The sequence below is a fragment of the Hydra vulgaris genome, chromosome 10 (assembly GCF_038396675.1).
Source record: "Hydra vulgaris chromosome 10, alternate assembly HydraT2T_AEP".
In the NCBI taxonomy this organism is placed as follows: domain Eukaryota; kingdom Metazoa; phylum Cnidaria; class Hydrozoa; order Anthoathecata; family Hydridae; genus Hydra; species Hydra vulgaris.
In genome coordinates, this window is record NC_088929.1 from 11,781,112 (window position 1) to 11,804,119 (window position 23,008).

A 23,008-nucleotide genomic window follows, 5' to 3' on the forward strand; every position below is an offset into this window, starting at 1 on the left:
CGCTCAAATAAACCGAGAATTTATTCAATATTCAAATTATTCAATAACGTCACTTGATGAGGATTTACCAATATAGTGCTCAAATAAACAATATTAAAAAAGCATATTATAAATGTTCTATATACTTTAAAAAACACTGAACAAAAAAATGTATATTATTCTCATCGCTTTTACTATTATCTTTATCAATCATATCTAAATCGTATTCTTTAATATTTAACAAACGCAAACAAGGGAGTTAAAGTCGATTAAAGTCAATACCCTCTCAAATATGTTTTTTTGTACTGTCGTTTAAAAAACAATACGATGACTTATTTGTAGATTCGATAACCTAAAAAAAATTTGACATTGGTTTCTCATTGAAATTTACAACATTCTCATTGAAATTTGCACGCTTCAAAAACATAATCTAACGAAGCAGTCGATATTTTATTATAAGCAGTCCAAATATTATAGTTTAAGATTCAATATACTAAAAAAAATTTGAAGAGCACGCTTCAAAATTATCTAACGAAGCAGTCGATATTATCTAATATAAATTTATTTTTTATTGGCAATATTCTTCTTACAATTAAAAATAGTTATACATATTAAATAGTTTCACTTTTATTTTTCGGTATAAATAAAAGTTTGTTATCGCTAAACTGATCTGCATAAAACTTGTTTGAATTGTCGACATCCATTTTTAAGTAATTATTTGTTGTCTTTATACTCAACGACCTCATATTTCCTTAGCGAAAAAGTAAAGATTGAAAAAAAAACATTATTAAAAAAGTGAATAATGAATAATTTCACTGAAGATGATTGGTTATCAGTCAGCAAACATTTGACTAAAGACGATGTTAAAAAGTTGTTATTTGCGTTACGAGTACCGTACGGAAAAAAAGAAACCATTCAAGACGGTTTAGATTTGCTAAAATATATGTATTCGGTTTATGTTGAAAGCGGCGATGTCGAATTGGTCATTGCAAAATTTGAACAAATTGATCGCAACGACATAGCGAGTCTCTTGAAAGCGAAAAATATTCATCGAACGAAACGAGCAGGACGAGTTTTTCAGGAAAGCATTGATTATTTTTTTCCGCAATCAATGAAGGACTATACTTATAAATAAAAAAAGTTTTATAAATTATTTTTTATAAAAATTATTTTTTGAAATTATAATTTTTAAAAAAGATAATTGTTTTTTATTTGTTTATTTCTTTGTTTATCCGCGTGAATAAGCATTATATATTTTTTAACAATAAAAATTGAAGTAATATTTATTTTTTCATTTAAATAAAATGATTTAATATTTGTTAACATTTGAAAAATAAGTTAATATATTTTTTTTTTTTATTTAAATAAAAAATTTTTAAAAAAACGGTTTTTTTAAAAGTAAATAATAATTTTATAATGTTTGTGTATTGTGTAATGTTTGTGTAATATTATAATGATGTATTGTTTTAGCGATTGTAAAAAAATATGAGTTATTTGTGCGAATTAATTTTGGAGCATTTGAAGAAGAGACCTGAGCGGTTGTTTTTAAAGTTCTCTAGAAACAAATTTGAACCACAAACGATGTTTGAGTTGCTCTTGAAAATGGATAAATTACAAGATGTCATTGTGATTTTGCAAGATTATTTTTTCAAAAACGTTTATCAAGGCGTGAAAAGAAAACGAAATTCCGGGCAAAGTTTGATTGTTTATCGAAAAAATCAGTCTATTTGACGAGTGGAGAGGAAGACTTTTTTTTAATCCTATTTCCTATTTCCTATATGACGAAAAGTGGAAGGAAATTTATCGGGCAGTATGTAAAGAATATGATTCCTATAAGATGGATATGGAGTCGATGAGCGAGGATGAATTTCTTGAACGAATCAAATGGTGTTTTGATTTTTGGAAGGATAAAGCAAGTAAAGACTACTTTTGGTATAATTCTGTGTATCAGTTTATTTCAAAATTGATTAAACCTATAACAAAATGGCACTGTCATATGGATCAGTTGATTGATTTTTTTATTTCAAAAGACGCTATTGATATTTTTGCTACAAGATATGGTAAATCTCCTTTAGTTATTAAATTACTTCGAGTGCACTATTTGGCGTTGATTTTTGAATGTTGGAAAAAATCACCTAGTATGAAACAGCATTTAAACGAAAGTGAGTTTTGGACGCCTGAGCAAGTTCAACGTTATGAAAGTCAGTCGTTTAACGATTGTCGAGTGGATCGAGAACAGATGCTAGCATTTTTAACGTATTTAAAAAAGCAAAGTATACATTTCATCAGCGAGAAAAATAGTTATAAATTTGGTAGTAGAATTGATGCTAATGTTCAGATAATGTCGCTAGAGGACGAGGACCGTGATGACGAATTTTGGGAACAAATAAAAAAATATTATTATTACGGTCGACTAGTTGTATAAAGTTTACATGTTTTCATACTGTAAAAAAAAAATGAATTTAATATTTTGTAGTTTTTTTTCAGAAAAAATTTTTTAAAAAAAAGGTTTACAAAAAAAAAATTTTTTTTTTAAAAAAAAAATTTTGAATATTAAAAAAGTTTAAAATATTTTTCAATTAGATACTTCTATCATCATTTTTTTTATATATAGTTTATAAACAATCAAAATGTTTTTTGCATAATTTTATTGTTTCTCGACAGGTACTTAAAAATGTTTGATTTTGTTATGGACATTGAATCTATCACTTGTGGAGTGAAGCACGAATGGGGAGACTTTTGCATTCGCGAAATAAGTATTGTGGATCGACATCTCAATTGTATAAATTATCATGTTCAAATATGTAAAACTAAAGAACAAATGAAAAAACATCATCGACAATCGGCTGAATATGTTAAAAACAATGTTAACAACTTAAACATTTTTGTGTTTAGTATCTACCGATGCGAAGACGTTAAAAGTTTGTTAAAAAGGCATTGCAAGGCAGACAATGTCATTTATCATAAAGGCGAAATGGAAAAAAAGTTAATAGAGTCTATTGGTTGTGGTTCGTTCGACATTAATGATTTGCAAACTATTCCTTCAGTGAATAGAGACGTTGAATATTTGTCTATAAACGAAAAGTTCGGTTGTGGTCATCACGGCGGAAATCCAAAAATGCATTGTCCTAGTGCCGAGTGTTATTTTTTTATTAAAAAACTTATTGACAGAGGATATTTTAGTACTGCAGATTACAAATTAAGATTTAATGTAAAGTTAAGATGTTTGTAAAAGCTTTTTAATTATGAATTAATAAATATTTTTCTTTAGAAAAAAAATAAAAAAAATGACAACAACTCTAACTGATTTTGAAAGAAGCATGATTTTACTTTTTAAAAAATATGACAAACTGTATGCCGAAAAAACAAAAATTACAGGATATTTGGAGGAAAAGTCAAAAGAAAACGAAACCATGAGACAGGTGATAGAGGAGAGTTTCATTGACGAGGATTTAGAGAGCCTGAACAACAATTTAATAATTTTATCAGAGGACGTTTTGAGTATATATAATACATATTATGATAAATTTTCTTTATTACGTATCGTTTTATGTCTCATTTTATTGAAAAAATTTTAAATTTTATTATAAGTTTTTTCGTTATATTTTATAATACTTTCTTTAGAAAAAAAAATAAAAAAAATGTTTAATTTTAAAATAAATGTTAAAAGAGAGGATGATATTATCGAAGAATCAGAATGGTCAGACGAAGACTTAGAAATATTTATAAAACTAATAGACAATGCTATGAAAACACGGTACAAATTATTTTTAATTTTTTTGTAAGAAATATGTAAAAAAGCATTTTTTTGTTTTTTTTAGTTTTTTATTAAAAATAAAAAATGTCTTTTAGAAGCACTGTTAAAAAAGTTGACACTGTTAAAAAAGTTGTCGAAAATATTGATAATAAAAACAAAGAAGTCAGAAGACAATTAATAAAAACACAGAAAACAATAATACAGAAGAAAATGTCCTCTGTAAAACAGGATGACACAGAAAAACAGGATGACACAGAAATTAATGATAATAAAAAAGAAGGTTATCAGTACGTGTCATATGAGAGTCAATTTATCAATCCGAATAGTGTGTTTTGTTTATCGAACATCGACATCGTCGATGAAAAAGAGGAAAATGACTCGATTTGGGAAGTCGGAAACGGAGTTGAAAGTGACGAAGAAATTTATATTCATTTGAACACAAAGAAATTTATATTATATTAATTATATTGCTAAAAAAAAAATTATATTACAGTTGATAATTTTGAAGTATTTTTTTCAATTCGCTTAGTTCGTTGCGTTGTTCGACAGGAATAGAGTAAATTTGATCAATGTTTTTTAATTTTTGATAGCTGTTATACGTGTATCTTTGTTGATCTTCGTTTAGGTACGTTTGCATCAGGTTTGATTTTAGAATGGCAGGCAAATTTTTCAAGTCGTCGTCTGTAAGAAACGGCGTGGCTGGATCTTTTACCAACAGCAAGTTGTTTTGCGATAAAAAAGCGGTCAACGTGTTGTTTTTTTGAATATCTTTTTCAAAAACGTCTCTGTTTACGCCCGAATAGGGCGTCGCTCTTCTGCGATACAGCGTGCCAGCGGTTCTTTCTTTGCTCTTTAAACGATCAAAAATTTTAAAATCTTTTTCAAATAACTTTTGTGCTGTTTTGTCAGCATATAGCCAAAACGAGGTTTTAACAAACTGAAAAAAATCTGACAAGTTTGAAATGCATTCATTTTTCGTTCTGTTATCTCCTGCAAAAGTAAAATATCGACTAAGAATCGCGTCTATGGTATCAATTTCGATATCTCGAGAATTGAACCATTGCTGCTTGAGTAAATAAAGAAAATAAAGAATCCAGGGTCCGCAAAGCGCTGAATCATACTCTTGATAGGGTAAATCATTAAAAACAACGTTTACGTTTTGAATATGATGTTTTTGCGAATAATAAAAACAAAATTTTGTAAACCATTCGTCTTGAGTATCGCGAATCGGAAAATGTTTTTTTCGTCTCGTGTAGAGATGATCATTGAAATTGAGTGTCATTTGACTCAACGCGCTCGACAACGAGTTGGTTTCAGCATATTCCAAAAGGTCGGGTTTGTCTTGAACGCTGATCGGAATTTGTTGAAAAAAACTTTCCCTACCAAAACTGTCAAAACAAAACAAGCTGTGGTCGTTTAATTTGAGCATCATACGCCAATGTGTTCCGTCGTTTTTCGACGAGTCGCTGTTGTAGATGAAAAAATCACCGACTTGAAAATTTTGTTTAAAAACATTGTTGACTTGATCAAAAGCATAAACACCTTTAAAATTTTTAAAGTTTCTTCTGCAATATCTTTCCAAGCTGAGATCAGTGCTCATCTTTTTCGGACAGATTGTTAATTAGCAAACTGTAAATGCTGTGAACAATTTCTTTATAAAACGAAACAGTGTTTTCAATTTTTATTTCACCTGACAAAAGTCTTTTTGTAAAACCGTTTGTAATCATCACTTCGAGAGCTCTAAAAATTCTTTTTATAACTGGCATAGAAAGCGTTATGACTTCGGCAATGCCGTCGACAGAATCAAACTTTTCGCGAGCTAATCCTTCCACTGTATCATCAGGACCCAAACCGTTTGACAAGCTTATCATTGAAGTTAAATTTTTACCGTAAATTTGGTTTAAAAATTGTAATTCTTTCTTCAAGTCGTCGTTAAAAATGTCTTTAGTGTCGACATGTTCATATTTGAGTTGATGAGTTAAACACATGTTTTCGTTGGAAAGGCTAAGCGTGCTGATGTCGTGACTGACCGCGTACCAAAAGGTTTTTTTTTTGAGTTCCTTTGTGTCTGCCTCGATAATTCGTTTTAAAATTTGTATTTCGTGGTTACTCTTAATTTTCAACTCGACCTTGTCAATGTTGAGTTTTCTCCATTGCTCTAAAATCATGCAAAAATTACAGGTCTTTGCCATTTTTTTTGTTTTTTAAAAAACCTTTTCTTTGCTTAGTATGATTTGTAATGCTCCAGTGCAAAAAAATAAATGCAAAAAAAATAAAAAAAAACATGAAATAGCCGTCGTTAAAACTAGTTAAAATGAGTAGGTTTTTTTTTGGAAATACAGAATACATTTTTTTAGAAAAAATGCAAAAAAATGTAAAAAAGTCGAAAAGAAAAAAGGTCTAAAAAAATCATGAATAGGAAGGATTAAGGAAAATAAATACAGTCAATATAGTATTTATGAAGAGTTTAAAAATGCCAATTCATTTTTACAAGTGTCAATAAGAAGAAGGTCTTTTTTTGAAAAAAGCATTTTTTTTAAAAAAATTTAAATTTTTTTAAAAAAAAGAAAAAAAATGGCTCAACAAATTAATCATTTGCAAACTCGATTTTTAAAGCTGCTGGAAGCTGAATTTGTGAAAAAAGATGAACATGAGCGTTTGTTCGGACTTTTACATACCGCTTGGGAAAATAACGTTGCTGCACGACTTATAGCACTTAATAACGCGCTCGTTGCTCAAGGACTTGATGGTAATTTTGTAGATTTAAATTTAGCCATTGCAGCGTATCGTAACGCTTTGGGTGCTGGTGCTGATGCTGCTTTAGTTGCTCCTTTGCCTGAACCTGTTAATGATTACGTGGTACCTGATTCCATAAGACTCATTAGCGATTATGCTCTTATGAGTTCTTCGTTGGCAGTTTGTGGTCTCGCCGCTTCAATGATGACAGTCGCATAAAAAAAAAAACAATACTTTTTTTTAATAAATAAAAAAAAAAAGACATAATTTTTTGAAGTTTTTTATTCTTTTACATAAACTAATTACATGGCTTTTTTTATTGCGCTTTGCACTGCCAAACCAGTCGCTCCTCCAACAGCGCCGAGTGCTGCAGCTTTTCCAACAGCGCCTGCAACGGATGCTGCAACAGCAGCTTTTGCTCCAAAAGCAGCAATGAGAGGTGCCAATAGCAAGGGAAAAAATCCACCGCGTTGTTTTTTCCATTTTTTGCGTCCGTTTCCAGCTTGTTTTGGAACGCGTCGAATAACCATGGGTGGTAATATGACTCGATTTCCTCCACGTCTTCGTTTGCGTGCCATTTTTTAGAGTGAATTTTGGTAGGCAACGAGTTTTGCAACGCCTTCTTTGCCGAGGCTTGATTTAAGTCCTGCGTTTAAAACTCTTTTAGCAAACCGTTTGACTGCTTCAAATTTCGGTCCTTTTCCGCGATGTCTTCTTGATTTTTTTGTTATTCTTACAAATCTGCCTCTACTGTCGCGTCGTTTCATGACGAACCATATAGGTAAATATTATTTTTTTAAATAAACACGTAGTCAAGGTAGCAAGAAAAATACGTTGCCGTTTTTTTTTTCATATGACAGTAACAGTTAAATAAATGAAAAATCGACTTTTCCGTTTCTAGAAATCGAACGATTTAAGTGTTGCCTAGTGATTTAGGCTGTAAGCTGAGATTTTCATCAAAGCCTTGACCGGTGATTGCAAATTGACTCTTGTGCAGCATATCGATGCGTAAAATGGCGTTACTTATAGGTGTATTAAATTTAATCGACATCGAAGCGTTGGATGAGCCTAGTACATTAGGCGAGTCCATGTCGATGACTCGGTTTTTATCAGCAGTTAAATCAAAAGCCAACGCTTCGTTATATGAATTGAGCCAATAATCATTTTCAGTTGCTGAAATTTCGCCTACGTAGTCATTAGTAAATCGTAATATTTGATTTCGCATATCATTTTCTGAATTGGTTCCGTCGTTAACAAATGACAAATACTCTCGATAAAGTTGCTTTCTTATTTTAGGTAGCGAAAAATCGTAGGTAAACGTACTGCCGCCGCCTTGAAGAAAATTGACTCGGACGTTGTTGAACGTGACCGATGTTATTAATTGCTGAGCCATATTTCTAGGTGCTCTGCATCTAAAGTTGCTATGTTCGGCTTGATCTTTGCAATATAAAAACACGCAGACTGTGTGCGGAGTTAAGCTGTCTTGTTTAAAAGTATTGAAAGGTACGAGCAAAGTTTGAGTTCGAGGCGGTACATTGATTGAACGCACCTCCCAAAAGTTTTTATGCATTGCGTTGTATTGAGTGTTTGGAAAAGCGTCAAGAAATTTTTTTCTTTCAAAAGCATAAGTGTCAGTTACTTTCACTTCGTTGGCAGTGATGGTTGGATTATTAAGTCGGAAAGCCATCGCTTTCATTGCAGTAATCTCAGCAGCAGTGGTAACAGGCATATTTTCAAATAACAAAGCGCTATTTGTTTCAAGCTCTAGAATAATTACCAATTTTAAATTCTTTCCAAAATATTCTTGTAATTCAAAGAGATCCTCAAAATAGTAGAGCGGAATGCTAAACGAGTATCCTGCTGCGGAGCATGCAGGAACGACAAATTGCGTATTATTTAATGCTTGATAGTTGGTCGGTCCAAGAGTTGCATCAGCAATGATAGGCACGCTTGGATCAGTCATATGAGCTAAAGTAGCGTCCCTAGTAACGCCTAATCCTGGAACAGGTGTAGCACCAGCGCTGTCAACGCGATAATTGGCAGTTTGAGGTAAGTAAATATTATTGAGATAAGCGGTGGGATATTTAAAACGTTGAACGTAACCTCGTTGTTCGTTTTTTTCGTTTGTATTTAAACTGTTATTAGCAGTGGTTTGATTATTCCATTCAAAATTCGGATACACTTTTATGCCCTTAATAAGATTTAAAATAAAATTATTTCTTAAAGCTACTTTTCTTATAAATGCAGCATCGGCAGCTGCAAAAGGTGTAAGCACGTTGTTTACAAACGATTTATAAATATTTAAAGTAAAATTGAGCATCATGGTGTTATACACTAAATTTTCGCCTGGTTGAATTGTAAATTGAATTTTTTTGTCATATCTGTGTTGGTGTCTGGATAATATTCAACGTCATAATCAGTTAAAACTTCTGCTTGTTGTACGGGTAAATCAAAGCCGGTCCAACGTTCTTGGTAATTTTCTTTTTCTTCTTTGGTCAACTGGGCAGTGAGCGAAGGTAGGCTTGCTTCGTCCATTTTTTTTTAAAAAACCTTTTTTTATTTTTTTTTGCATTAACTTACAAGCACAAATAAAAATTTTTTTGCATTCTCGTTTTTTTTGAATGCAAGCGTTGTAAAAAAGTGATCTGATTTGCTCTTTTCTTTTTTTAATTTGTAACCGCAAAATTTATAACAAAATAACGAGTCCATAGACTTTGAACTATACATATATTTTTTTAAAAAATTTATTTTTACAAAAAAAAAAAAATCAATCGTCCTCGCGTTCAAATTTTTTTTTTACTTCTTTTAGGGCTTTTTTGTAGCCTTTAGTCATATACTTTTTCTTTATTTCATTTTTGTCAACTGGCGGTGTTTTTTTGACAAATAACGACTCTCTTTTGTTGCAGTCTTTGCAATATCCGTGTATAATGTCCACAGCGCTCACTGCGTTTTGACACATTGCACAAAGATAACAACTTTTTTCGACTTGATATTGCATGGACGGTTTTTCAAAGGAATCTCTCAGCGTGGGCCTATCATATACAGGTTTTTCGACAATAGGAGTTTCTGCAATTTTTTTAACAGTTATCACTTCTTGTTTTGGTGTTTTTTGTTTTGACAAGTCATCTTTAAATTTTAAAAATTGGTGTTGTTGCTCGTGTTTTTCTTTTTCAAGTTGTTGTTGTAAAAGTTCAAGTTGTTCGTTTAAGTTAATCATTCCATTTTTTAATTTTTGATTTTCTTCTTCCACATCTAAGTATTGGCTGCGTTTAAACACACGCCCGATTGGATTCAAAGATTGTTTTAAATCCCTTCTTGCAAAACATCTGTTTCTTCGACTCTGAAACATTTTTTTTCGCGATTGTTTTTTTGTTTTTTTTTTGTTTTTGTTGAGTTTATAAAGAGAAGATTTCAAATCAAAGGCTGAATATAAAACGTAAAATTAGGATTATTGAATATTGCACTTTCATCGAATTGAAGTGGTACAAGATCCGAATTGACAAATGTTATTTTCAAATTTTTAAAATCGTCAGCGTCGTTAACGACAAATGTTTTGTAGAATCCGTCAAATTGTGGTTTTATTGTATTTTCAAAATTAATTTGAACTACTGTGTCTTCGATGGCAAGATAAGGCGCCATGTCAAATGACATGATGACATTGTCTAAAACTGTGTTATTTACAAAGGTAGGAGTTTGCTCTATGCCGTCCATGGTAATCCAAACGTTTTTATCGATGGGTTTAAAATTGAGCACTCGATTAGACATGTTCAATATGTTAGCTAGCGTGCAAATAAACTTTCTTTTCCCGTTAAGCAAAGTCGTCATGTCGCGTACATTAGCAGCAGACATTTTAAAAGAGTAAGGATTTTTTTCCACGCCCACGAGCGATCTGTCGCGTTCTAATAGAACAGTGATTCTTTTGTCGATTTTCTGCATTGGCTTGTAGAGAGATACTTTGATGTTCTGAATAGGCAAACTTGTTTTCCAATCTTCAACGATTGAACCGTCGTCGTCAATTTGAAAGATTATACCGCCTGTATTCGATACTCCGCGCACTGTTAAATGTTTCAATGTCAACTGTTCCAAATACGTTTTGGAGCTATTGCTAAATTTAAAGGTTTTACTGTCTGTATCTGTGATTTTTCGTTTAACAAAAGCCGTTGAATTGAGGCTCACTTTTAGGTCGTTACTGAATATGGGAACGGATTCGTCCACATAAAATAAAACTTCTAAATATTTACCATAGTCTGCTGTCGGATCCTCTTTTAAAATGTCAACCTCTTTCATCAGCGTAAACACGTCTTCGGTCACATTTGAAGGATCATCGGTTTTTATAGTAGCAGGAGGCACTAGGAATCTTCTTGCTGTCTTTACACTGCTTGCGTTGTTAAAAATATTTGTAAAAGACGGTAATACCCAAAAGGATTCGTTACCTTTTGTTACAATGTTAGTGTAAATGTACGGTACTTCTAATGTCTTTAAACCGTATTGCGGAAGGGCTTGTAAAGGCGCGGTGCCTCCAAGCGAATTTGCAAAAAATTGAGGAGCTTGCCATTGATATTCTTTCCAGACCACTTCGTTGCTTGACAAATAGGGCATAGGCATGTCATTGAATTGAACATTTTCCAGCGTATATCTATAGGTCCAATAGTGATCTTTGGTAAAATCGCAAGGGAAAAAAAGTTGCTGCTGAAGGAAAAGAAAATGATGCGGAGGGAATTGAGGAACGTTTGCGATCACAGGTAAATTGGTTGACGTGATTTTATTGTCGAGCAAATATTTACCTACTCTGTTGGCCATTTGAGATTTTAGCACATCTGGTGAATTTTTATCATCACTAAAAGCAATCGGAATAGAATCAACGCACGTACGATAAATTGAATCCACTTGCTGAGTAAAGTCTAAATCGAACCAAGGTGACATGGTTTGCGTTTTGTCAATATATTGACAAAATGACTTTTTTACGAGCGGATCACTCATAAAATTTTTAATGCATTGAGCTACATTCCAAGGCAAAAATTGTTTATAAGAAAAAGCTTGCAATTCCGCTTGAGCTGGACTAGCCGGTCTTCCAGTTGTCTTCATCATGTTTGCCAAATACAAATCCATTTTCACTTTATAGACATAATAAATTGAATCTTTAATATCGTATTCGCTCGGCGTAATGCGATATACAATTCGTCTTTCGCTTGTTTTGGTCATATTGTAACGCGCTTGCGTAGGATCGATCATAGCTAATACTTCAGCGTCTGACGTGTTTTTATAATGTTCAACAAAAACAAGAAACGGTAAAGCTTGAATTGCAGCAAGCGGTTTGTTTTGCCATATGTGCACTTTGGGGTCTTTTGGATCGGGGCCGAAAAATTGATAAAATGTTCGAGCCCAATTAAATAAGGTTTCATAAGGAGTAGGTCCTTGCGTGTCACGATTAACATTTGACCATGGTCCAAAATCAAATGCAACTGGTACATCAGAAGCACGATCGCTTGAATTTGAATAAACCATGAGATCAGACAATGCAAGTTGTCGCTTAGAGCTAATTTGCATCGGAAACCACGGGTTTGTTTTATCCCATCCGCTCGTGTCATAATAACTGAATTTTGTCCGTCCGTACCATAAATAAAAATCTTCAGCGGCTTTTTGCGCCCATGTGTATTGTAACTCGCGTGTTAGATTTCCGTCCATGTCTTTTACAAATTCAATTCCGAACAGATTATTGCCGAGTTCGGTTTGATAATCGCCTAAAAGTTGTGTAGGTAACAAAAGCACGTTATTTTTTTGGTATTTATTAAGATAGAAAGGATTCACTTCATAATATAAATCACTTCGTTTCACCACTTCTTTGGTTGAATTTGCTTTACGATGAGTCAACGGCACCTTGAACCATTTAGCGAACACGTCAACGCTGGGTTGAAGCTTTTGTAATGCATACAAAAGTGTACGTTGAGCAGAAACACCGCTTACATGCTGGGTAAATAAATCAGTTGTTAAATTCAACGATTCAGTGTAGGCGCCGGGTTCGTTACCAAAATCCATATAATATTGAATACTTCTTAAATAGAATCCCATTTTGATTTCTGTATTAAGAATGGAATCCATTCCGTTTTTTTCAAATACAGGATAGAGCTCGGTAGATATCATGCGAAAAAGATATTCGTTGACTTTTTTTCTTAATTCGTATTGATCCTCCGATAAAACAATAATGTTAGCGGGTAATTCCATTTCTTTAATGTGTATTATAGTGCCTTCTTTAAACGTTAAAGCGGGTTGCGTGGGCAAAGAGAGGGGAATTTTAAATTCGTTAATGCTGTTCCAATGTTCTGTTGTATCGTTAAATAGTCCGCTTTCGCCCGAATTAATCTCTGACAAATAAAAATCATGACTAGTATATTTTTCTTTATATAAATCTTCTAAATATAAATTCATTTTTTTTTTACAAATTTAATTTATCAAAAAATTCGTTTTCGTACTCGTTCAAGTTGGTATAATAATCTTTTTTTCTGTCTCTTATATAGGGAGTAATGTCGGAGCGCTTTAAATCGTACACTTCTTTTTCGTCAACCACGTTCGCTACTTTATACAAATCAGGCGGACCATAAAAATTGTTGGCGACATCGTTATTACGAATCACTTTTACAATAGTATAAATGTTTTTCAAATCCCACTTTGAAACAACGTTGGTGGTCGCTTTTGCAAATTTAAGTCGAGGATCTGTATTGAAATTTTTTTTGTAGACCTTCATGCCGACAAGCAGTGGTTTTAATATGGGTAGTTTTTTTTTGAGCGATTCGGCTTCTACGCGATACAAATTTTGACTTTTAAACGTTAATCGGGCTTTTTTTTGATCTTGAAAACTGTCGAGCATTCGCAAAGCTTCACCTTGATTTGTATCCAAATTGAGTTGTTCGGGTGTGATTCCAGACACTGTGCGTTTTGTTTTATTTAGCTTTTCTTCTACGAGCGGCAAAAAACTTGTCCAATCTGTTTTGTCAGTTAATTTTTTAGCCAAACGTAATTTTTGATAGATGTCTTTGAGGCGACGAATAGCGTTTTCTGCGAGATAGGCCTTTTGTAGATTTTTAGATGAAAAATGTGTAATTTTATTTTCAATACACCACTCTTCAAAGTGTTTGTTATAAAATTCGCCGCCTTTGTCAGTTTGTAGAAACACTTGCTCTTGTCTGTCGATGTGCTCAAACAGTCTTTTAATTGCTACAAGTATTTCTCTCGCTGTCTTGCCGATGCAGGCTTTGAAACGCACAAGCCCGCTGACGCCGTCCACGAGAACAACGCAGTAATTGCGACGATACACTTTTTTATCCGTATTAAAAACAGACATGTCGGCCAAATCGCAATGAAAATATTGTCCTGGCAAATGATAACTTTTTTTATGCGTGCGATAACTATACGATTTTCGTGGCTCTTCAATTTTGCTCAACACATTAGTCACTTTAAACAATAACGAAGCCTCGCTCCATCTCTTGATCAATTTATTATACGGTTCGTTTTCTTCTCGAAATTTCCTGATGGTGTCGAAAAGTTTTTGATCTTGACTACTTTTGCTGCCATTTTGTAATGCTAACAAATTTTTTTAAATTTTTGCAACGGTGTTAAGACCAAAAAGCGAACTTTGAATAGTAGTTAATGCTGCTGTTACGAGGTCATCAATTTGTTCCATTATTTTTTTTTTTTTTTACAAACTAAAAGCTCCCTTTTTTTCTGCAATTTGTGCCTTTAAATCGTCAATTTCTTTTCGCGTGTCCGGTGAGTACGCTTCGTCTTCTTGTTTTATAAGGTTTTTTTCACCTTTAGGATCGACATAATCTTTATTTTTAAGAGGAGTGGACGTAGAAAAATTCTGACTTGTGTCCATGTTAAAACTGGGTTTTTCAAAATATTCGAGTCGCTGTTTGACAGTTTGAGCAGCTTTTTCAATTTCTTTTGATTCGCTTCTCAGTTGCATTGTGTGAATTTTCTTAGTGATTGCATTGGGTGCTGTATTTTGATCAAATTTTATAAATGTTGAGTACTTGAAACAAAAGTCTTTGACCGTTTTCGGGTTACCTTCTGTCGCGAACGCAGAGTATTCGCTAACTAGATAAGGCAACGCATTGGCGTTGTTATTGTAAAGCGTGCTCATCACCATGATGGTTTCAATTTTGGCTTGAACAGACACGTTACTACTGGCGTTAAACAAATTAGGCAAATTGTCAACAACGCAACTCATAAATACTTTTTGTTTGTCCATGATATTCATGATGGCAGTATAAACACCCGCGCTAAACGCAGGCCTTCTTAAAGCGATAAATCGTTGATGAAAGAAGCGATAGGATAAAATATAAAAAAGCAAAAGAGCCGAATCCATATCGATAGCATTATAAAAATGCTTCGCCAAGTAATCTAATTTTTTATGACGTTCTGGCTCGATAAAATTTTGAGACTCTCTTTGAAATCGCTTAAATCAGGATCGTCTTTATGCGACCACGGAAAGCTACAATATTCTTCAAAATGTTTATTGATCATCACGTTGTGATCGAACGGGGCATTGTGCGAAAAAATGTCCACGCGTGGTTTTTCAACTCTGCCATATTGCACATTGCAATACGAATGCGCCAAACCCAACAAAGAGCCGCTCCAATGGTCGTGATCGATTACTGCATGATCAGTATATCGATACACCAGTGTTTGCAAGTACGTTTCCATTGCCGCTTTGTTATTGTTGACAAAGTCACTGGCGGTGTCTTCTGACAACGTCAAGGTTGCACCTGCCACAAGACAATGATCCCATACTTGACCCAATTTACTTACGCTACTCGTAAAATCAAAATACTTTAAAATAACTGAATAGCCAGTGTAAAGTCGATTGATTTTGCCGACAAGAAATTTCATTTCATTATAAAAAAAATACGAAACGGACATCATGTCCTCGAACGACTCTTCCTCTAATTCAAAGGTTCTTCGTACAGTGTTAACAATAGCAAGCAGTGTATCATTGCTGACCATCAAATATTCACACAAACTTCCATTTTGAACGCGACACAGTACACGACTTTCAAACAAATAAAAACATGCAAATATACGAAAAAGATAGAGCAAATGCTTTTCGATATCGTTTTTGTTTGTAACTTGCAAATAATTTGAACTAAAACGACTCAGTGTAAAATGATTCATTTTGCTTAAATTACCGAATAGAATGTATCTAATGGGAGCATGATAAGCGTCTTTGCCTTGAAACACGTTATGGTTGCTTGCCAAATACACTTTTTCATATATACGTTTGTCCACATCCATTTTGCATATAGTGCATTTAGGAGACTCTTCATCAAAGATGAGTTGTCTTTCTCGTAACGAAATACGAAGTAATTGATTTTCTTTTAACTTTCCTTGCATTAAAGCAACGACGACAAAGCATATAGCAAATAGATCAAAAACACGTAAACCCTCCAAGTCTGTCACATTTTCTATTCTTTGCCAGCGTTTTAAACGAACTGCTTTTAATAACGGATTCACGTGCTGCTGCAGTGTCCGTGGTAACTTTTCAAACAAAAATTCCATACTTTCTTTAGTATTTAAAAAGAACATGCTCGACTCTCTTGCGACATTACCTTGCGTGTCGTAACCAAAAATTTCAGCGCTCAACTTTTCATTCGTACAAAAAAGTGTCACACTGTGACAATAATATATTAAATGTCCGTCGCGTGTTTCGGTTTCGCAATCAAATGTTAAATAGAAAGGAAAACTGTTTCGAGACTGATGAAACAAAACTTTTTGAGGTTCATAAAAACGCTTTTTTAACGGATATACAAGTTTGTCGTCTTTGTAAAAACCGGAACATTTTTGATGCGAATTATGTCTGTCATAACAATTTTGACAAAAATCACAAACATAACTGTAGAGAGCATTTTCAAAACGGTATTGAAAGCGTTTTGTTAACATAGAAACACAATGCACATTTTTTTTACCATCCATTAGCATTAACAATATCGTAATTTGCCGTTTCAAATTTTCGTTGCTCTCTACTCGTTCGGCATCGTTTGCGAATGTGCGATATTGGTTATTATCATTTCGAAAAATTTTTTTACTTTTATAAAGTTTCGTAAAGCGCTTGAAGGCGACTCTTTGAAAACGATTTCTTTTTTCGAATTTTAAATGCGTGCGCACCGGTTTCGGCAACCACTTGAATATGACCAAATTAAATTTGCTTAAAACCGATTTCTCGCTGATTTCGTCCAGTAGAATAGATAATTTTGCATAAGTCATATTGAAACTTTGTGTTTTTAACCATTTCAATTGCTCCCTTGTCTCTAAACAACCGTTAGTCGCATATTCTAAAAGCACTTCTTCGTCTATGCATTCCTGCCAATCGTTAGAGGAAAACCATTGTTTCTTAATTTGCACTAACGACACTAAAAAACTCATATAAAAACAATAGCTTTTTTCTATCAAATACGAGTAGTCGAGACAAGTGTTTTCCAATTCAAATTTATTAATGTACGACGAGCGAAAACGAAACGATTCTGCTCTGTTTTTCTTTTCAAGAAATCGACTAACCAAAGCGAGCGAACGTTCGCTTAACGGATCCTTTTCTTCGAGTCGTTGAAGATAATGCTGAACTCTTTTTAAATTGCGCTTCGATAGCGGGTCGTTGCAAAATCTTTCGTTGCGTCTATCCTCGTTCAATCTATCCTCGTAAAATATTTTGCGCGAGTCCCTCTTTTCGAGTCGTTGAAGATAATGCTGAACTCTTTTTAAATTGCGCTTCGATAGCGGGTTGTTGCAAAATCTTTTGTTGCGTCTATCCTCGTCAATTATTTTGCGCGAGCCAATTATGGAGTTTCGTAACAAAACAAAACGATCTGCGCTCACTCCTCCAATAATTTGCGCTTGGAATTGCGACAAACTGTAAAGGACAAATCCGCTGTCCATATGGGAAACGTGTCGACTTCCATCCACATTCGCGTTCACCAATTCCTCAACTTTTTTCGATATTTCCATGGCGCGTACATAATGTACAGGTAATCTAAAGATCGACTTGATAAGACGATAACCATCTCTTTCACTTCGATAAAACATGACCACTGACACAAATCCAACTAAAAAACTTCGACTTTCAGGCGTTTGTCTTTTCGTGCGGTTCATTTCGTTTACAATAACGCTTCTTGTTTTATTTTCGATAAACACTCGCACATCGTCCCATGTCATTTGATCAGAACCAATTTGTTCAACAATGCTCTCGTCAGAATATCGTCGAGATGACCATAATATTTTTTTATAATAAACGTTGTTGTTATATTTATCTTCGGTTATCTCTTTTTTAAATTTCATTTTTTTTATTTTTTGCTAAAAAAAAGAAAATGCCTATTTATAGAAAAACTTTATTTTTAATAACAACTATATATGAAAGTTAAATATTTTTCACACAAAACAAAACCAATATAACAGAAATTTTTTAATCATCATAAAAAAAAGTTTTTTTAAAAAAAAGAATTCGTCATACTAATTCTTTTTTCTTCTGTTAAAAATAACAATATATACAATTTATACAAGCATGTTATTTGTTTGAGAGTTACTTGAACCAAATCCATTGCTTCCTCTATCAGTGCGCGACAATTCATTTTCAGGCACGACAATAAAAAGTTTAGGTGTAAAACATTGTAAAAAACCATTTGAGCAATAGCCATGTCAGTAGGTATAATAAAATAACTATCGTTATTGTTTCTTAGCAAAACATTAATTTCTCCACGATAATCACTATCAATAACGCCGCCCACTACAGTTATATTTTGAAGAGTTAGCGATGATCTCGATAACAGTTGTCCGTAATAGCCGTCAGGAATTTGCATACTAATACCAGTTGGCACTTTGACTGTAGTTTGTCTCATTAAATACACCGGTTCCAAGGCGAAAATATCAAATCCAGCGCTAGCCGTTGTTGCTCGTGTTGGTGTTTTAGCCGAATCTCTTAATGACAAATACATTTTTAGTTTTTTTTTCTAAAAAAAAAAACACAAGTATTTTTTTGATTTTGAAAAAAAAATATTATAAAAAAAAAACATAACATAATTATATATAATTTAACTATTTTTATTTATAAGATTTAAAAGGTTTTAATTGACTCTAAAGTAAAATTAAATGCGGTAAACTAAACAACAAAAAACATAGAAAAAAAACGTTATCAAATTTTTTTTTTTACATTTTATACAAAAAAGATCAATATATTTTTATTGTAAATGATTTGTATATAAATTTTTATACAATTCTATATATTCATTAGTTTGTTTTTCATTCATTAATTGTTTGTTTTCTTCCTTCAACTTTTTAATTTCTTCTTCATACCGTTCGTTTGCTTTCGACAAACTTTCTAAATCCTTCTCTAATAAATGAATCTCCATATCCCTATTTTGGATCAAACCCACGACAGCCATAGCCATTTTTCCAATATCACTTTGGTTGTAACTTAAAGTGATAATTAATTCTTTGAGCTCCGATGTCGAGATGTTATCATTTTCAACTATTTTTTTTAAAACGGCAATTTCGATTTCTGACAAATCGACATGGAGTTCCTCTTTCAAAAATATTCCCATTTTTTCACACTTTAAAATGGCGGTGGAGTTGTAATTTACCCATTCTTTTGCTTTCCATTGATCAAACCTATTTTGCATATGGGTCATCAAAGTTTTTATATACTCTTTCAAATCCTCATTTATTTTCTCGTGTTTTTGTAGAAATCTAATGAAAACACTCGAAAATTTTCCGATAAGTCCTTCATTTCGGCTCAGCGTCGTCAATTCTTGCAAGAACAGCGTTAAGGATTTATAATCATTTTCTTCTTCTTTACTCTCAATAATTTTGGAAAAAGATTCAATTTCCGACTCGTTCAGCATGATTTGATATTTGATATTTGATATCAGATTGACAGTTTTTTCTTCCATTTTTTTTTATTTTTTACTAACCTAAAATATACAAAAAATATTTTTTAAAAAAAATATTGAAATAAATATTGATATAAAAAAGGGCATTATTTTTTTTAAATAGTTTTTAATAAATAATTAAAAAATTTTTATTCTGTTTTTTAAAATAAAAAAATTATCAAATTATAATCATTTTTTTGCAACAAAAAACCTTTTTTTTATAATTAATATATTTTTTAATGAAATTGCGGATACATATAGCAAATATTAGACATATTTAAAATTTCAACCGTTGAGATTTTCAAAAGTTTACAGCTTCGCAATTTGCAATGTTTGTTATGTTGTTTTACATCGTGTATTTGACAATCGTCAAGATAACAATTGCCACGCACCAAATTACTATTTAATAATTCTATCATATCATAATGAAAACGATCTTCCTCCAAGTCGCTTCGTCCTAAATGATAACTGCTCGATAATAACTCAATATGAGCCATTTTTTTAAAATAAATTTGCTGCAAATAAATGTATCGAAAGATCACCCACAGTTTTTCATATTTATAATACGGTATTGAACGTACATAAAATAATTTTCTATGCGAAAACTCTTTTAAAGCTATTTGCAATATTGTAAAAATCGATTCGTTGAGAGATTCCCAGGTGGGTGCGAATAAGTTAGTTAATGTAAAATACGGACTTGGAGCTCTCACTTTTTCCAAACTGCTATCTAACTGTTCAACATCTTCATAACTCATTTTACCGTACAAAAAATACTTCAAAACACGACATTGTCTTAACAGCACCAGCGATATATATTGCACATAGTCTTCCATACGCTCCTCCTTGTCTTCATTTCGTTCACACGTAATCATTTGTTTCACGTAAATCCAGTCTTCATGAATGTCATCTGGATCACTATCCAATGTTATATCGTGTCGACAATGTAATATAAAATCTTTTATAAAATCCTGAACATCAGCAGCATATTTCCATTCGTTGCATACATTTAAACATTTTTTTAAAAGTATTTGCTTAAACACACTAATCGATTGACTTTTTTCTTGAAACATTGTTTTTTTTAAAACTAAAAAAAAAATCTAAAAACGTTACTTCATATCTTTTTTTTTTTCGATTGCACTTCCGTTACTTCATCTTTCGATACTACTTGATTTTTATCTTTAATATGAAATCGAAAACGAGTAAACTGCTGAGTATGTCTTTTTTTGTTTCCTGACTCGTCAGTAACATAAAATAACATATTTTCATTTCTTTGGGACATTTCTTATCTTTTTCATAACATAAAAAAATAACGTAAATTACCCTTGAACAAAAAAATTATTAAAATCTTAAAAGATTATGAAAAAACAAAAAGTATGACCAAAAAAAAAATATTTTTTAAAAAAAACACAAAAATTTTGTAAACAAATATCAAGGCAAAAAAGTTCCTTTGAAAAAATATATTTTTAAAAAAAAGCGACTGCAATAAAGCTACATTGTTAAAATGCCATAATCGTCGACATAAGTTTTTTTATCTAAACGTTCAATTGCAGAAGAACATGCTTCGTTAAAACACAACATATGATCTTCGCCTAAAAATTCCCTTACGTTTCTTTTTAAATAATCAATAAAAGTAGACCATTTGCTAACATCGGCACTTTTCATTACTTCTTGAACTTTTAAAAAATCCGGACTTTTTAAAAACATCTCCTTCCCGATAATATCGGTACAACAACAACAACAAGAAAAAGAAAAATTATATTTTAAAACACATTGCCATATAAACGCAAGATAACCGCATTTCAACAAACTTACAACCAACGGTGGATGACCATAACAACTTGCAAAAACATTAACACCATACGAGCAATCCAAATTTGGGTAAAATGAACCAGGCTCCATTATCAATTCAATTAGACAATCAACTTTATGGATTCCTTTCAGTAACGAACTCATCCGTAACGAACCGTAAACTTCATATTTACTGTCTAACAACAGGTTTATATAGCGATAAAGACAGATCTCGTAATAATATCTACCATTGTCTTCTATGCTTTCACCACGTCGAAAGGTTATGTTTAATTTTCTTTTTCTTAGTTCGCAAACGTGACGAATTCGCTCTAAAAATTCATTTAACTTGGTCTCCACAGTTGTCCCCGAAGCTTGATTCCATACCATAGGCTCAATTAGCGGTATATGACAATTTTTTAAATAATATAACATATATATTACTGTTAACGATTCTGAATCAATATCTTTATGTTTGTTTACGTCCATTATCTTGTTCAACATTTGCAATTTTCTAGAATATTCCGTATACAAGTCTACGCTGTATCTCAATTTCTCATGCTTGCGTTGTCTCAAATATTCTGCAACAACATCGTATATGCATTCTGGCTTGTCAATTAATATAAAATATTCAAGAAAAGAACATGGTTCAAAAGAACAGTTACCAAATCTAACACACAATTCGCTCGGATGAGCCATTAAAAATTTTTGTAATTTTTGCAAAGCTAAATGCATTTATAATTTTTTTCTAAAAATAAAAATTTTTATAAATATTTGACATATTTAAAAAAATATAACTCTTAAGTAGTTACAAACGTAAAAGAAAAAAATTTTAAAAAAGCGCATTATATAAACATTGTAAAAAAATTTTAAAAAAATTCATTATAAGTTTATAGAAGCGCGTTAAGTAAATAAAAAAATTTTTTACATGCTATTTTTTAAAAAGAATTTAATTCAAAAAGCAAACAACAAACTTTATTTTTAAAAATAATTTAGCGTTAAAAAACAACATTAAAAACAAATCATATTAGTTTTTTTTAAAAAATTTTTTATGAAAAAAAGTTACATTTAATTTTCTTCATCGTCTGAAATAATTTGTTGTTTTCTTGGTTTTTTTGTTACAGGCTCTTCGTTTATTATACAGGCGATTTGTTGCATGACTGCGTTTGCGTTTTTATTCTTATCGTCCAATAGTACTTCTTCAAATTCTGTTGAATTTGCAACTTCATAATCAAAATGGTAGGCGTGAAATTGAGCTGCGGCACCTGTTTCCATTTTAAGATAATCTTCAGAAGTTTTTAATTCTACGCCTTTTGAACGAAGATATTCAACGTAAACTTCATCTTGATATTTTCTCAAGACGGGAAGAAAGTGAGCCACATTTTTAGCATTGACTTTTTTTTTGGTGTCTAAACGAAAAAACTGATCGCGAACAACGAACACAGTCTCTCCTTTCTTGTTGACCCTTGTTACATTCGGAAAGTGCGCTCGAATGAAGAATTGCCCCACCAACGAGTTATTGATGAGCGTTACTTGCGACGGATTCACAAGAATTTTTCGATTGAAATCACATTTGTCACAAAAAATCCAAACTTTCTTGATCTGATCGTATTGTGCAATTAACCTGACAGTCGTCAAAAAATATGAAATGTTATTTTTGAAATCGACATCGGAGAATTGGTATATGCCAGGAGCTAGACTATCGCTATTGATAAACTTTGGTGTCTTGCCAGTTATTTCTATACCTTGCATTTTTTTTTGCTTTGATAATTCTTGAAGAATACTTTCTGTCAACTCAAATTTGTTTTTTTTGACTTTAGTGTAAAAAGTAGCCCTTTTT

The 23,008-nt window shown here is 32.3% G+C and overlaps 1 protein-coding gene across 1 annotated transcript; it reads right to left on the reverse strand.

Moving 5' to 3' along the window:
- Positions 1-18,693: 18,693 nt before the first annotated feature.
- LOC136086139 (uncharacterized) lies at positions 18,694-19,404 on the reverse strand. The gene has a single exon (XM_065808415.1). It carries the CDS (start codon positions 19,402-19,404, stop codon positions 18,694-18,696), a length of 711 nt encoding a protein of 236 aa, XP_065664487.1.
- Between the last annotated feature and the right edge of the window lie 3,604 nt (positions 19,405-23,008).

Bases quoted from the DNA above. Each gene is read 5' to 3' on its own strand.
- LOC136086139 (XM_065808415.1), bottom strand. From the start codon at position 19,404: ATGGAAGAAAAAACTGTCAATCTGATATCAAATATCAAATATCAAATC.